At 34.9% G+C, this 13,151-nt stretch overlaps 1 protein-coding gene across 1 annotated transcript in view; it reads left to right on the top strand.

Moving 5' to 3' along the window:
• LOC107753225 (integrin alpha-3) overlaps positions 1-13,151 on the top strand; it is a 42,516-nt gene that overhangs the window by 9,258 nt on the left and 20,107 nt on the right. The window contains 1 exon segment of the mRNA XM_074560223.1: positions 12,103-12,230. Within this exon segment, the coding sequence (XP_074416324.1) occupies positions 12,103-12,230 (128 nt within the window).

The raw sequence follows: 13,151 nt of genomic DNA, 5'->3' as shown, positions 1-13,151 counted from the left end.
CCACATGTCACGGTCACGGTGGGGAAAATTTGCATAACACCGCCCAAATGTATACGCAAAGAAAGAAGGTGTAACTTTATTGTTGCTGCCACCGCCGCCGCCATGTTGTGGAGACGCTGTGTGTTTCGTTGCGAAAGCCAAACAATTTTTTTTTGCTTGCCAAAAGAGGACACAACTAGAAATCAGTGGTTAAGTTTTATTTACAACACTGTTCAAGAACAGTACAACCCAAATATTCGAGTGTGTGCTGCGCATTTTATGGAGAAAAGTTTCCGGAACCTGTAAGGGGCGTAACATTTTCCATCACATGCTTGAGGTATTCGGCCAATCACAACGCACTAGATATCTGGCCAATCAGAGCACACCTCGCTTTTCAGACCGATGAGCTTTGTAAAAATCGATGCGTTTCAGAAAGGCAGGGCATAGAGGAGAAACAATAATGTACAGTATGTGGAAAATAATGTGTTTTTTGACCTTAAACCGTGTAAACACATTGCACCAAATACACAAAATAATGCTTTTTAACAACGTCATATGACCCCTCAAGATTTGTTTTAAATATGACATATTTTGACCATTTTATGAAATTGCACAGTAGGTGAATGGAGAAAATCTAAGAAAAGTTATTGATATTCATGACTCAAAAATCATATTTGTTAAAAAAAATAAAAATTATCTTGGATAATATGTTTACACTTAAAAAAAGACAATTAAAATACACGAATTTATTCAAGGTGTCAGGAAAGTATCGTTTTTTAAAAAAGAGTTATTAAATGAGAATTTTTGTAGAAACTTGTTGTGTGACCTAAAATACACATCATGTGGTAAAGTCTAAAACATATACAAGTCAAAAATATTATTTAGGAGTAATGAATTAACCTGATTATATTAGGCCATACCAACGAAACTAAATTAAGGATAGGATCAGGTAGAAATAGATCCTTATAATAATGGCATCTTATTACTACTACAGTGTAATCTGCACACCTTATTTTTTTCTCTTATGACTGTGATATGAAGATTGAATAACCTGAAAAAGTTATGTTTGTCATTGTTCATGTCTGAATGTTTCGGTCGAAATTTTTGAAATGCTCTTATGACCTTCTTGTTTCTGTTTTTGTGGCATTGAATTAACTTGATTAACTCAGGTAAATGTTTAACATGAAAGCTCCATTTCACAAGAGGATATGAGACAGTGATAAGACCGCCCGTTACTGTGACTTAGGGCTGGGCAGGTCATGCACCCGCTTGTCTAATGTTTTATGGTTGCTACAACAGTTTTTGCCTTCGTTGTTCTCAAATACTGTTGCTCAAATTTTTATTCTTGACAACCCATATTTTGAGATTTGATACTGAAAGTGATGAATAAAAGTCCTAATGGGTACAGCTGGCCAGAGTCAGTTGTGAAATGGACATAGTAACTGAATAGACAAAGCACCATAACTAATGTTGGTTAAGGCCTTCTGAGCTGTACACATTGACCACTTACCCCTTGCTGCAGTGAAATAACCAACTGATCATTTACAGTAGTCAGTAAGTTCCTCTGAGACCCATTTGCTCAAGACTGAAGCAGTAGATTTTGCTTTGTAGTTCACTTATTTATGATTCTCACTAAATGAATTGGAGCTTATGAGTGCCATGAGACCTGTATCACCACCACCAGCCTCATAAGGCAATAACTAGTACAGAGTGAGTTAGTCCTATGTGATAAAAGCATTAGCAATTAATCACAACATGAAAATTTGATACCGGCATATCCCTAGTCGTATGCAAGGAGACTGAGCTCAACAACAATATCATATTATTTGCAGTCTAACACCTATAAATTAATGTTATAGTGGGACATAAAGTCTTTTTCAAAGACACTCAGTGGGAGCAGTAGAAAAAACACCAGCTTTGCAGAAAATCGTGCACGATAGCGCAGGTAGATACTGGTTTGCACACAATGCTTTTTTCATCTCCCCAGGAAATTAGAATTCCACAGATTTCACAACAAAAGCCAGCCGCGTAACTGCATTGACTCACACAGGCTGTTTTCTTTGATTACAGATGGATATAGGCCTAATGCCCTTTGCAACATACAGCCCAACTTTTATTGAAACATAGCATTTGAGCATATAACCAATAAATATGACCATAACAGTGCAAAATAATGATTTGTCTTTTGTTTTCTGAGCGCTCAGGCAAAATACTTGGCGCTAAGTGGTTTTATTTAAAACAGAGGTATTGCTGAAGCATATTAATTATTGACAGCTATATGGTGCCATAATAGAACACCCTGACTTTTCAATTTAGCCGTCAGCATATGATTGACCCACAAGGTAGCATTTTATAAGCATGTTAAAAACCACAACACATTACAGACTCCTATATAAAGGCCTAAAGCAATATACACAATGAAACCACAAATCTGTCTCATCTTATGACGTTTCATGTGTAATTTCTGCGAGCACAATGGAGATAAGATAATCAAGTCGTTGGCTGTATAGGACACACTGCAGACACAGAATGAATGAAGTACACCTAAAGAAGACTAAATGAATCATAAGACATGTCTCTTAATTTTTAACAGATGTAGGAAACTGTACCACAGGAGAGCAGTGGTGTCTGGACTGGCCCATTTCCCTTTGTGGTCTGTGAATGCTATGCTCTCCAAAACAGGGTGGTGTAAATGTTTGCTGTTTGTCGTATTAAATGCAGCTATAAGTTCAAAGAAAGGAAAAACAGATTGAGTGTTTGTGTCTGCCCTTGTCATTGTCCTAGTGGAGTCGTCCCAAGCTAATGTGAAGCTGTCTGTGTTGCTAAATACATTTTCTGGTGACTTCCTGATTGCCTGTCATTGAACCTCAGTGGAAGAGCACTGCATTTGTCTGCTTCCCTGCATCTTCTTTGTTGGTGGCGATTTAAAAAAATATGAAGAAAACTCTTAAGTTGTTTAGGAAGCTATCAGTGGCGGCTCGTCGGGGGAGGCACAGCTTCCCCATAATTTTGAGGTGAAAATGGGAGGAGGACGATTTAATGTCAATAAAATTCACAATTCATTTCAGTAAGTGAAATTATATTATCTTGCTGTATGTGTGTCGTTTTCTTTACGTTTTCTGACTAAAAGCAACCAAAAAGCCATTTTAAAGTGGTTAAGCAAATAATAATAATAATAATCGGCAGGGATCCCAGACCAATAAAATTGGTGTGCCCCCTCTATTTTAAACCCCCGCCACTGGAGGCTACTATGTTTTTGTAATTTGGAAGAGATTTTTGCTCTTTCATATTGGGAATAAATTTCCCCGCTCCTGATTTCTGATTTATGTACGCATCAACTGTTCAGAGGTCCTCCTGATCTTATCTGCGCCGACAATTTGAGAAACAAGATCAGTCACGTTGATATTAATTGGACTGGCTAGACATTCATCATCTTGTCGAACACATAAAGGACTGGCTCATTGGCACACAAGGACATCCTGTGTTTGGCTGGACATTTCTGTGGTTTGATCTTTGGTCATTTGTCTCACACAATGTCATAGACTAATAACCTGTTTCCTTCATGTGATGGCGTTCGCTAGAGCAGCAGAAGTGATTCTTTAGTGCTGCTGGTGTGCTGAATGTTCTCAGATCCTCATGATGACCACAGACAACTTCTCATCATGCTTAAGTTCTCTGTAAAGCCACAAGCTGAAATTCTCACAGCTGAGATCCAGTTACCGACTGAACAACTGCAGCAAATGTTTAAAGCCTACGTGGTGATGATGGATCTAGCATGTGAGAACATACATAGTCAGTGTGGGTGGTACGCAATGCCTTTGTTTTGTTTTGGGACTTTTATTTTGCTTAGTTTCCTGTTTACTGTGCTTGTTTTGAGTTTTTTTCTTGATGTCATTGAATTTCGGATTAAAATGATTTGTTTGTTTCATGGAGGGCTTGGATATATAACTTGGGGTGGGCGATATGACCACAATCTTATATCACAATGAGTAATTTTATTTCACGGTAATGATATATATCACAATATAGTTATTTTTGCTAAATGAGGTCTATAGGTTTATGATATTAAAATTTTTGATACCATAGAAATTTCATAATTCTTGTCACCAGTGTCACTATCACAAAAACGAATACTAGCCTAAATATAAAAAACCCTCAAGCTCACTGAAGACAAGTAAACAATCAACGATTAAATAATAAGAAACTAATTACAAGCAATAGGACAAAAAAATTAAAGTAGAAAAAATAAATAAGAAATGCTACATTGTATAAAGTAATTAAATGTACTGTATAAACAAACTGCATATTTTGCACTGTATAAATTAAATATATATTTATAAATGTAAATATATAAAAATCCAATATACTGTTACACATGTGTTTTCTTTCTCAGCTGTTTGCTTTCACTTAAGACCTAAATTGCCGTGTTTATGAGGATACTTGCAAAGATGGGCATTTTGACACATACAAGTGTCTGTATTTAACCGTTCTAGGACTATAAAGCGTCAAAAATAACTCTGTTCAATTCTCCCACGCTCTATAAGCCTCTCTGACAGTGCGCGCATATAGCAAAGTTGTCTTTCACTGATTGCGTTTCAATCGCTTAAAATCACTTGTTTTTAAACCGCAATGCTTAAAACGCATGCAAATGGTAAGTTTTCATGACCATGTAGCACAGCAACGTCACGTAAGCGTGTAACCGCGATAGAGATGATACTTCAAAATCTCTACCGGTTGCCAAATTTCTACCGGTTAATCGTGTCTACCAGTATATCGCCCACCTCTAGTACTAACTACTATTCTTCCTTCTAGTTACAGAAGTGTCTCATTAAAAATGTCTACAAATTTATAAAACTGATCCGAAATCAGGTAAAAACCATAGACACTGGTTTAATGGTTCTACGTTGCGGGGCATTCTAAGTGATTCATGGGTTCTCTGATCCCCCAAACCAATGGTGAATCATTGAAACTTTGAAACATTTCGAAGCAGTTGTAATGTAACGAAGCCTTGTGAAATCACAGGACTTTGGCATACGTACTCCGAATCACTGGTTCGAAACAAATGATTCGCAAAGGTTTCGAAGATTGACAAAGCATTGCTTTGAAAGCACCAATTATTTTCTCTTATGTTCCTCATGTGCTCCTCCGTTTTTGCTTCCTATTCTTAATAAACTGCTCACCTCAGTCCTCACCTCAACTTCTCCTTTGTTTCCCACAAAACATTGCAGTAGGTAAATGGTAGAAATGGGTAAATGTACATCTGTGGTCTTTGAGTGTGTTAGTCTTCCAGGATGTCTTTTTGTTTAATATAGTTAGTCGACCATTATAGACTCATCTTAGAATCCTGAAAAAAATGTATCACTGTTATTAAGAAAATGTTTTGAAAATCAATAATAATAACAAATGTTTCCTGAGCATCCAATCAGCATATTAGAAAGATTTGTGAAGCACCATGTGACACTGAAGACTGGAGAATTAGCTGCTGAAAATTCAGCTTTGCCATCACATGAATAAATTACATTGTAAAACATATTAAAATATTTCACAATATTTTTGTATTCTTGATCAAATAAATGCAGCCTTTGTGAGCTTTAGAGACTTCTTTCAAAAACATTAAAAAGTCTTACAACCCCAAACGTTTAAACCGTATCGTATGTAATAGTAGTATGTAATATTTTAACTTTTTTATTTATTTATTTACATTTTTCACTGACTGATTAACCAGGAGATATATCACCTATGGCCTGAGGTGCTTTATATAAAATGGCTGCACTGACTGTTTGTTGAAACAAGCTGTTGAGGAAATAACACTGACTCTCTCCATTCTCTGACCTGTAGCTACTCTATTGCTGTTCTGTCTCATTACTCAAAACTAGACACAGAACTTACATAGTTCAGAGTAGGGCTGCACGATTAATCGAATGCGATTACTCAGATAAACCGTATATTGCCGTAGTCATGTGTTTATTAGTCACGATGAATCAATGAAAGCATTTGAATCTTCTGTTTATTCAGCTGCAGCGATAGGCATTTTCTGGGTTTCTTCTGCGAGGCGTATTTGGAGTTTAAGCGCGAGAGCGCCCTCTGGCCTCTGGATGGAGATTTACTGCTGATCACAGAACCGTGCTTCACTGAAAGATACGCATGACAATCGCAGCTTCTGTCGAATCGCGATCTCGATTCCATTTCGATTTATCGTGCAGTTCTCTGTGAGTGTTCTGCTTTTGTAAGGTGTTAATGCTATAGCATGAATTCAGATATGGCAATTAATGGATGACAAATATAGAACTATATGCTACTTAACAGTAATTCTGTCACATATCCAAGAACTGCAAAGTCATTTCAGTTAGCTTGCTGTTAGTGCACTGGCACGCTCATGTGCTGCTTGGTCATTCAAATTAGAGGGCTGCGACTAACTGCTGTATAATTAAATTCAGTTAATGTATTTGTAATCAGTGTTCTGCCCCATTGAAAACTGTTGCACACTGGATTTAGTCAGTTTTGTCTTTTAGGTTTTAGTGTAAAATTAAGCTAAACGTGATGTGAATTTCCTGTGTGATTTGATTTCCCATCTGCTTTAGCTTGTGGTATTTTTTTCTGCTAGCAGCTGAGATTATCTGGGTCATTGCTATAGGTGTCAGACAAGTGTACTACCTGTCTGTCTAAACAAAGCTGGAATTATACATATTTACTGTAACACAACAACAGATTCAAAACAAAACTCAAATGAACGGATATTTAAAGCTTTGCCTGAATTGGTATTTAGTGCTCTCTTTTACATGTAGCAAAACTTGAAAATGCACTAAATAGACCTTAATTAATCATATTAGACACCTTATTGAATTTAAGGTAACACTTTATTTTAAGGTCCAATTCTCACTATTAACTATTTGCTTATTAGCATGCATATTACTAGCATATTGGCTGTTTATTAGTACTTATTATATAGGCACATATTAATGCGTTATTCTGTATGACCATGTTCTAGATCCCTTAACCCAACCCAATACCTAAAATTAACAACTACCTTACTAACTATTAATAAACAGCAAATTAGGATTTTATTGAGGGAAAACTCTTAGTTAATAGTGAATATGTGTTCCCTAATCTAAAGTGTTACCAAATTTAAAGTGAATGCAAACGAAGATGTGAGGGATATGTCTTTACAATGGTGCGAACTCATGTGACTCGTCAGCTCATGTAATTTTCCCAACTCACAACTTTCAAAAGTGTTTTATGGAGTTTTTGTCAATTGGAAGTTTTCTTTAGAAAGATGTTTCGTCAGCTGAACAACCAATATGTTGTTAAACTTCATTACCATCCATTGAACACGCTGCATTCCTATCCCTCACAGCCTCGTTTTCATTCCTGTCAAAAATTAAATATGGTGCTGCTACCCTGACTAAGGTTGCTTATCGTTAATGTCATTTGCGAACATGTAGGCCCATCCATCTCGTCTTACAAGACTTGAAAAGTCCCATAATAATCAACAAGATGATGTTACGTTTGAGTATTATTAAAAATACGATTATGGTGCTTGAGTTGTCAATTGAGTAGGGTAGGCACTATGAAAACTTCGGGTTCCACTACTTTAAAATCATTGAGTGGTCTAGACAGCATGTCATAAAACACTTTCAGCTGAAGTAGAGTAGGTTTGTCTCGCCTCTGGGCTGGAAAGACTGAGGGATAATGACTTGCTGTACATGTGGAGCATCCTGGGTTTTTGGATTAGATATTATTCATTAATCTGTAACAGCTGGAATGTCAAGAATGAGATTTGTCACCTTGTGAATGTTCTAGTTGACCATAGCAGCTCTGATCCATGAGGTTCCTGTAAAGAAAGGCTTAAATGTGTGTTATAAATGATAAAGAAGGGAATGGTTTTATGAAATGTAAATTTAAACTACTGGGGTTGGTAAGATTTGTAATGTTTTGGAAAGAAGTCTCTTAAGCATACTAAGGCTGCATTTATACAGTAATATTGTGAAATATTAGTACAACTTAAAATAACTGTTTTCTAATTTAATATATTTGAAAATGTCATTTATTCGTGTGATGCAAAGCTGAATTTTCAGCAGCTATTACTCTTTATTACTCTATTACTCTCAGTCTTTAGAGTCACATGATCCTTCAGAAATCATTTTAATATGCTGATTTGGTGCTCAAGAAACATTTCTTATTATTATGAATGTTGAAAACAGTTGTGCTGTTTAATATTTTTGTGGAAACCATTATTATTTTCAGGATTCTTTGACGAATAGAAAATTCATGAAAGAAAGTTCATGAATAAAATAAAGTGAATTAGAACATTATAAATGTCTTTACTGTCACTTTTGGTTATTCAATTGGCCCTTGCTGAATAAAAGTAAAAATATTACTTTCCCCTTTTGAATGGTAATGTGCATATATGATGGTAAACGTTTTTTAAACAAATATGTGCAGATCACATGATGTTAGCATATTGCTAAGCTAACACTAAAATAATCTTAATATACATCACACACACAACACATAAATATTGGGTAAAATAATCAATTTCAATTAGATTCAGCTGTTTTTATTGATATTGTTCAGTTTTGTTTGTTGTTGCTTTTTCTTAACTTATCTTGATGGATTTGTTTTTTCACTGAACGCAGTGCATTATTGGACTGACTTCTCTACAAAGGACATATGCAGTGCTGCCTAGAATTTTGCCAAAAGGTGTCTTAGAAGACATAAAGTTGCTTATGTTTTGAAACAAACTTTGCACAAATATGTTGCTCTCTACTCACCCACTCAATTGAAAGTGTAATGAGCTGTCTGTGCATGTCATTTATTGTGCAGCTTAGTGCTGACTCTGTTTTGGTTGCATTCCCATTCATTTGAATGCATCTCTTCTTTTCTTGCTTATTTTATAATCTTCTTATGGTGTGTTTTGTTGTTTTACTTGTTTATGTAAAGCGCTTTGAGATGTAACATTTAAAGGCGCTATAGAAAATAAAGATGATTATTATTGTTATTATTATTCATAGCAATATGTGGGCGATAAGGGACGTGAATTTTACCTGCCCGAACTTGAATGTGTGCAACACTGCCAGAAAGTTTTTCTCTCCTAATCAAGCTCTTTGTGCATTGCCAGACAATCTCAAACACTGAGCATGGCCAGTGGGATCTTTTTCTGTAAGGACTATTTACTAAAAGTTCAGGCCTTTAGAACAGATCCTTTTGTGTCGTGTGGAGGCACACACATCAAACAAAGGTGCAAAATGTGAACTCTGGCCCTGACAGAAGTTGTGTTCCCTGTGATCTGACTCGTAGCTTTTTTTTTTTTTTTTACCAAGTCAGAAACGTTCAGTATCACCATGTAAATCAAAAAGAGGTATAAATAGGGCTAGAAAGGTTTTTAAAGGTAAAAGAGTCAATCAAAGAGTCAATAAAAGAGTCAAAAGAGTAAAAGTAAGTAAAAGAGTCAATCTATTAAAATATTCCAGCTTCTAAACTTCTTAAGGAAAATACCAAATGTCAGTATATGTCTTCAAAAGATTCACTAGACCATGAAATAAAAGTGAAATCTCAGTGTTATTTGCAGTTGAACTGCAGTTTGTTTCTATCTGACAGAAAAGCAGAATGAAGACTAATGCTGTGGAAAAGATTAAATTAATCTATTTAGGTTGAGTCATATGCTCTCAAGCCGAGCAGCTTCAATAAAATGGAGCACCAGTGAATGCGAAGCCCCAACCAGCTTGTGGTTCGTAAACTTGCCTCTGTGGTATGTACTGAATGTACAGTATGTGGGAAATAATGTGTTTTTTTAACTTTAAACCGCATAAACACATTTCATTACACCAAATACACAAAATAATGTTCTTTTTAGCAGCATCATATGACCCCTTTAAGCACAAACAGGCTCAGGTGTAATGCACTGGAAGTAAGATTCACTGAACAATCTGCATGAAAACTGCATGATGTTCTTTGTGTTATAAGTCGGACTAATTACATTTTTTTGCACCAAAACCTGTTATAATTTAGTTTTCAATTACTATTTTAATGACCACCCTCTCACTTACGCTTAGAATTAAACAGGCCGTTTTGTTGCTTCTGTACCTTTAAGACTTAAGTAAAAGTAAACGCCCTTTTCGCATATGAAATGAGCAAAAGCCCTCATAAAAGGTTCTGCTGTGGTGAACATGCAGCAACAAGGAAGAGTCTGACATTCTTTCTTGCTCATTCACCTTCTCTTGACTTTCTCATTTCCTGTCTTGTCCTTGCTGAAAGCATTTGGAGTCACATGACAGGATTTGAGGTAGAGCCGCCAGCCGATTGTTTGTAATGGTGGTTTGAGGGGGACGATCATAGGGGGTCCAAATGAAATTAGACCCAAAGGGAGAGAGAGGGATGTCTTTCACTTCACCTTTTGTCTTTCGTTGTTCCTCCTTGTCCCCCCCCCCCTCTCTCCCTCCCTCCCTTTGACTCTGACCTCAGTCTGTGTCTTTATTACAGTCTACCTCACCACAATGTGTGATGAATATGAACAAGTACAGAAACGGAAATAAATCACCTCTGAAAGGAGTGTTGTCAAAATGAGCATGTTCACTTGGGGCAGCGTATTTTAGTAATAATGTTCACTTGTAGCATTTGTGTATATGACAGACATGCAATTGTGATTTTAATTGGATAGTTCACCCAAAATGAAAATTGTTATTCACCCCCATGTCGTTCCAAACCTCTATGACTTTCTTTTTCTAGAACGCATACAAAAAAAGATTTTCTTATAAAATATCTTTGTTTTTTATGTCCATTATAATGGAACCTCTCATTGATTTTCATTAAATGGACAAAAACAGTTGAAACATTCTTCAAAATATCTTCTTTTACGTTCCACAAAAGAAAAAAGTCATACAGGTTTGGTACGGTAAATAATGATGACATAATTTAGATTTTTTTGAGTGAACTATCCTTTTAAATAAGTTATTTTCAGTTTACGAAAAGCTTATTATAACTGTCCCTGCATAGTTATCTGGCATACAAGAATAAAAAACCTACAAAAATACCACTCACTGTGGCAAACTTCATGTTACTTATAACCCAATTTCTCTGTTGATGGAATGAAATCTGTGATGATTAGACTGGCAGACTTAATACATTTCTGTTAAAATTCACCAAACAGAATTTTAAAGAAGATGAAATGACTGCATCACCCACTAAAGCCCATTCATAATCCCATTAGACACGAGTCATGATCTGATGAGATCTCATCCCTCACCGAGTGGAATATTTATGAGGCCTCAGGCTGCAAGGTGGATAAAATAGCAACTAGGGTGCGTGTCTCCAAAAATCATGAAACATTAATGAATCGAGCTTGCAAGCAGCACCGCTTTAGTCATTATTATGTCTGTCGTGCTTTCACAGATATTGAAATAAAATTCATTGATTTTGTGATTAGAGTTTAATGAAATGCCTCTTTAATTCTGCTCACTTTCCTCAAGGGCTCTAGAGGATTACACCTGTTCCATGATGGCTGATGTGGGTATCTTGGGCCTGACTCTTGTATTTAAGGCTGCCTAGTTTTTGTGATCAAAATCAAATCGGTTACATGGGAGGAGCTTGAGTTTGCAATTTTCCCTGCAAGGAATAAAGAATGTATGCATAATAGCTCGCCTTTGGAAAGAGAGGAAGGGAAGTATACATGAAATTCATTCACCATACTGTCTGAAAATGAATGTTTGAGTAAAATGTGATCACCATCTCCTGTGGTTTTTAGATGCTTTATGTTAATCAGATAATTTTAGTTAAAAGCATGTAGCTCTTTAAGTGACGTTTTCTGTCCATAGTTGCACTGTGTCCTGGAAGTAATGGGTTTTGACAAGCCCTTCCAGTCTAAATCAGTTCACAAACCCAGACAGATAAGGGTTACACATGCTGGAGTTTATCTGCAGTGTCCACTAAATTCTGAGGATAAGGTAAAATATAAGCAATACCTGACACATGGCTGAATGTGAATTTCTTCCTTATCCTTGAAAGTGCTGTGTGAAAAAAAGTTTTTTTTTTGTCTCCGATAGCCATTACTGTGGTACTGCGGCAACTGTGGCTTAATACCCTGCCTCGAGACATACTTGAGCTCAATCAGGTTTACACATGTTTCAGACTTCTTGTAGGAGCACCGAAGGAGAAAGCAGAGTCAGGTGTGTCAGCCAATGAGACTGGAGATGTATATGCCTGTCCAATCACTGCAGACACCAAAGACTGCAGAAGACTGAACCTTCTCAACTCAAGTAATTTTCCTGACCTTCATACTAGCCATGCGTTTTCTTGGGCTTCACTTTTTCTGATTTATAAATACTGTTGTTGTTGTTGTTATTTTTAATTGTATCCATTGTCAGTCATATGAGACATAAATGAATGTATTTATTTATTTATATATTTATTTATTTACTTTCATATATTTCATAAAGGGAAAATTATATGACATTTATATAATTTATGATATTTATAAAAAATAAAAAGTAAATTAGACATTTATGGACTAAAAAATTTATTAAGTCTATGGAATTTATAAAAAAATTCTTTATTTATCTGTTTATATTTGTAAAGTACATATGTTTCAAATGAATTTGTCTATTTATTTCCTCCCTTTATCAATAATATTAATGATTAATAAATAAATAATAATATAGTAATAAAATATGAATTCATAATGATTTAAAATATAAATTAATAAATATTATGTCATTTATAATAATATATATAAATGAATGTATTTATTTATTTATATATTTATTTATTTACTTTCATATATTTCATAAAGGGAAAATTATATGACATTTATATAATTTATGATATTTATAAAAAATAAAAAGTAAATTAGACATTTATGGACTAAAAAATTTATTAAGTCTATGGAATTTATAAAAAAATTCTTTATTTATCTGTTTATATTTGTAAAGTACATATGTTTCAAATGAATTTGTCTATTTATTTCCTCCCTTTATCAATAATATTAATGATTAATAAATAAATAATAATATAGTAATAAAATATTAATTCATAATGATTTAAAATATAAATTAATAAATATTATGTCATTTATAATATATAATAATACATACGATACTTTTGTATACTAGCAATAATAGTATAAATAGTTATATAACGATGCCTCACTGTTATTATTAATAATAATAATAATAATAATA

This window comes from Sinocyclocheilus rhinocerous, unplaced genomic scaffold, assembly GCF_001515625.1.
Source record: "Sinocyclocheilus rhinocerous isolate Xijiao unplaced genomic scaffold, SAMN03320098_v1.1 scaffold191, whole genome shotgun sequence".
Lineage (NCBI taxonomy): Eukaryota > Metazoa > Chordata > Actinopteri > Cypriniformes > Cyprinidae > Sinocyclocheilus > Sinocyclocheilus rhinocerous.
Note: the sequence above shows the minus strand (reverse complement) of the source record. Positions and strands in the feature narration are given on the sequence as shown.